Consider the following 2033-nt stretch of genomic DNA (forward strand, 5'->3'; position numbering starts at 1 on the left):
TGGGCAGAGAGGGAAAGAGAGAGAGGGATTACTAAACAAGGCTTATATATCTTTGGGGGTGTGCATGCCTCCTAATTACAGGTAAAGACATACTTCACAGGAAGGGTTTGTACAATAAGCATAAGCGTAACAGGAAGGGGATGAGCTAGGGGTGTACACGTAATAGGAAGGGGAGGCACTAAGGCACACGTGACAAGAAGGGCGGACCCTGGATTCAATATGGGAGCCTAACCTTGGTCACTCTTGAGTGGGCTTGACCTCCCTGGGCTCTCCTACAGGGAAACAATCTACTACTATCCTTGTCAGAAGGGAGTGGGCCCTACATAGGGTGGGACAGACTATACAGTCTGATTGCTCTGGATGGCTGACACCCTTAGGGAGAATAACCTCTGACCTACTTTCTTTGACCTCCAAGTATATAGTCATTTATCATGTGTAGCAAGCAGCTAAGTTTGGCATATATTTGGGGGAGACAACTTGGGAGAAATCTTTCTGTTTCCCACACTATTTTATTTGAAAATAGGAACTATAGTTTGTAGATAATAAGCTATTAATGAATAAAATGAAACTTGATTATTGTGGGGATCCCCCAAAATAACGAACTTAGAGGTAGATTGTTAAGACATGCCATACAGACACATTCTTCTGTCAGTCCATCTAGCCCTCTTCGGGAAGCTCACTTTGTAAAAGAGTCCAGGTGTCGAGGTGGGTCTCTAATTGGCCGTGTGTCCCTTGCTCTCACAGCATGTCACATCCTGGAGTGTTGTGGTGGACTTGCCCAGGATGTCATCAGCTCCATTGGACAGGCATTTGAGCTTCGGTTCAAGCAATATTTACAGTGTCCTTCCAAGATACCTGCTCTTCATGATCGGTGAGTAATGTTGAAACACAGATCTCTACATTTCCTTCCTTGATATTTGCCCTTTCCTTTTAAAAACACTAAAAGGGAGAAAATTATAAAAACCACAGAAAGGATCTGTATGTCCGCTCTAAACACCTCACAGTGGGTCGAACCAAGAAGGGAACATACAGATCAGCAATGGGAGCAAAGCAAAGCCACAAAGCTGACACTAAGGGCTCAATAGAAAGCCCCCAAGGAGTTGCCCAAATAGACTTCAGGCTAGGAGAGGCAGCTCTTGGAATTCCCCCAGGACCAGTGGGAAGAGTCATAAAGGTCAGCAGACAGACCTGGAATTATGTATGCTTTCTGTTTATTCGCTAGTTATTATTACCTTTTAATTTTTTTTCTCTTTTTATCCAATCTTTTGTTTTGTCTCTGTTATTGTTGGTTTGCTTACTTATATAACACAGGGATGGGAAGCAAGCCTGAGGAGAAAGCAATGGGATCAATGGCCCCAGACGGACCTGGGGGGAGAAGGAGGCGGGGGAAGGGAGCAGTGAGTAAACAATGCCATAGATAGGGGAATAACTAGAGAATTAAAATCAACAATGAGGAGAACATAGAGATCCTGGGGGTGTTGGAGCAACAGCAATCTAGTTGAGAAGAATTACTAAGAGACGGAAGTAGGGCGAGCCTGGTGGTGGTACAGCAGGAAGGTAAAAGGAAATCGAAGAAAGACCTAGGAAGCAAAGCTATGGATAGAGGTATAAGCATAGGTATGTACATATGTAAGCACATTAATTCAAAAAAATAGAAGCAGTGGCCTATGTACATATATTTATAAGGCAATACACTGAAGTAGTGGATGGGCTTCAGGCCTCTGCTCATGGCCTCCCTCAATGCAAGAACACTTTGTTCTAACAACCTGGCTTTCTGTGATGCTCACCCTCCCGGCACAATCACTGAAGACAAAATGGGTGCATAATCAAATGTGATGAAGAAAGTGTGTGGTGCCAGCTATCAAAAGATATAATATCTGGGGTGTTAAAGGCTTGAAGTTAAACAGGTAGCCATCTAGCAGAGAAGCAACAAGTTCACATGGAAGAAGCACACCAGCCTGTGCAATCATGAGGTGTTGACGGGATTGGGTAATAGGCATCAGAAGACACAAAACAAACAAACAAGAAAAAAA

General features: G+C 43.7%; 1 protein-coding gene across 1 annotated transcript in view; it reads left to right on the forward strand.

Moving 5' to 3' along the window:
- Nucleotides 1-2033, forward strand: part of SHC3 (SHC adaptor protein 3) — a 249246-nt gene that overhangs the window by 176629 nt on the left and 70584 nt on the right. Inside the window, exon 7 of the mRNA XM_004697582.2 lies at nucleotides 745-871. Within this exon, the coding sequence (XP_004697639.1) occupies nucleotides 745-871 (127 nt within the window). The remainder of the gene's footprint in view (nucleotides 1-744; nucleotides 872-2033) is intronic.

Source organism: Echinops telfairi, unplaced genomic scaffold (genome assembly GCF_000313985.2).
Source record: "Echinops telfairi isolate 266 unplaced genomic scaffold, ASM31398v2 ScPeMD7_1;HRSCAF=3_0, whole genome shotgun sequence".
NCBI lineage: Eukaryota > Metazoa > Chordata > Mammalia > Afrosoricida > Tenrecidae > Echinops > Echinops telfairi.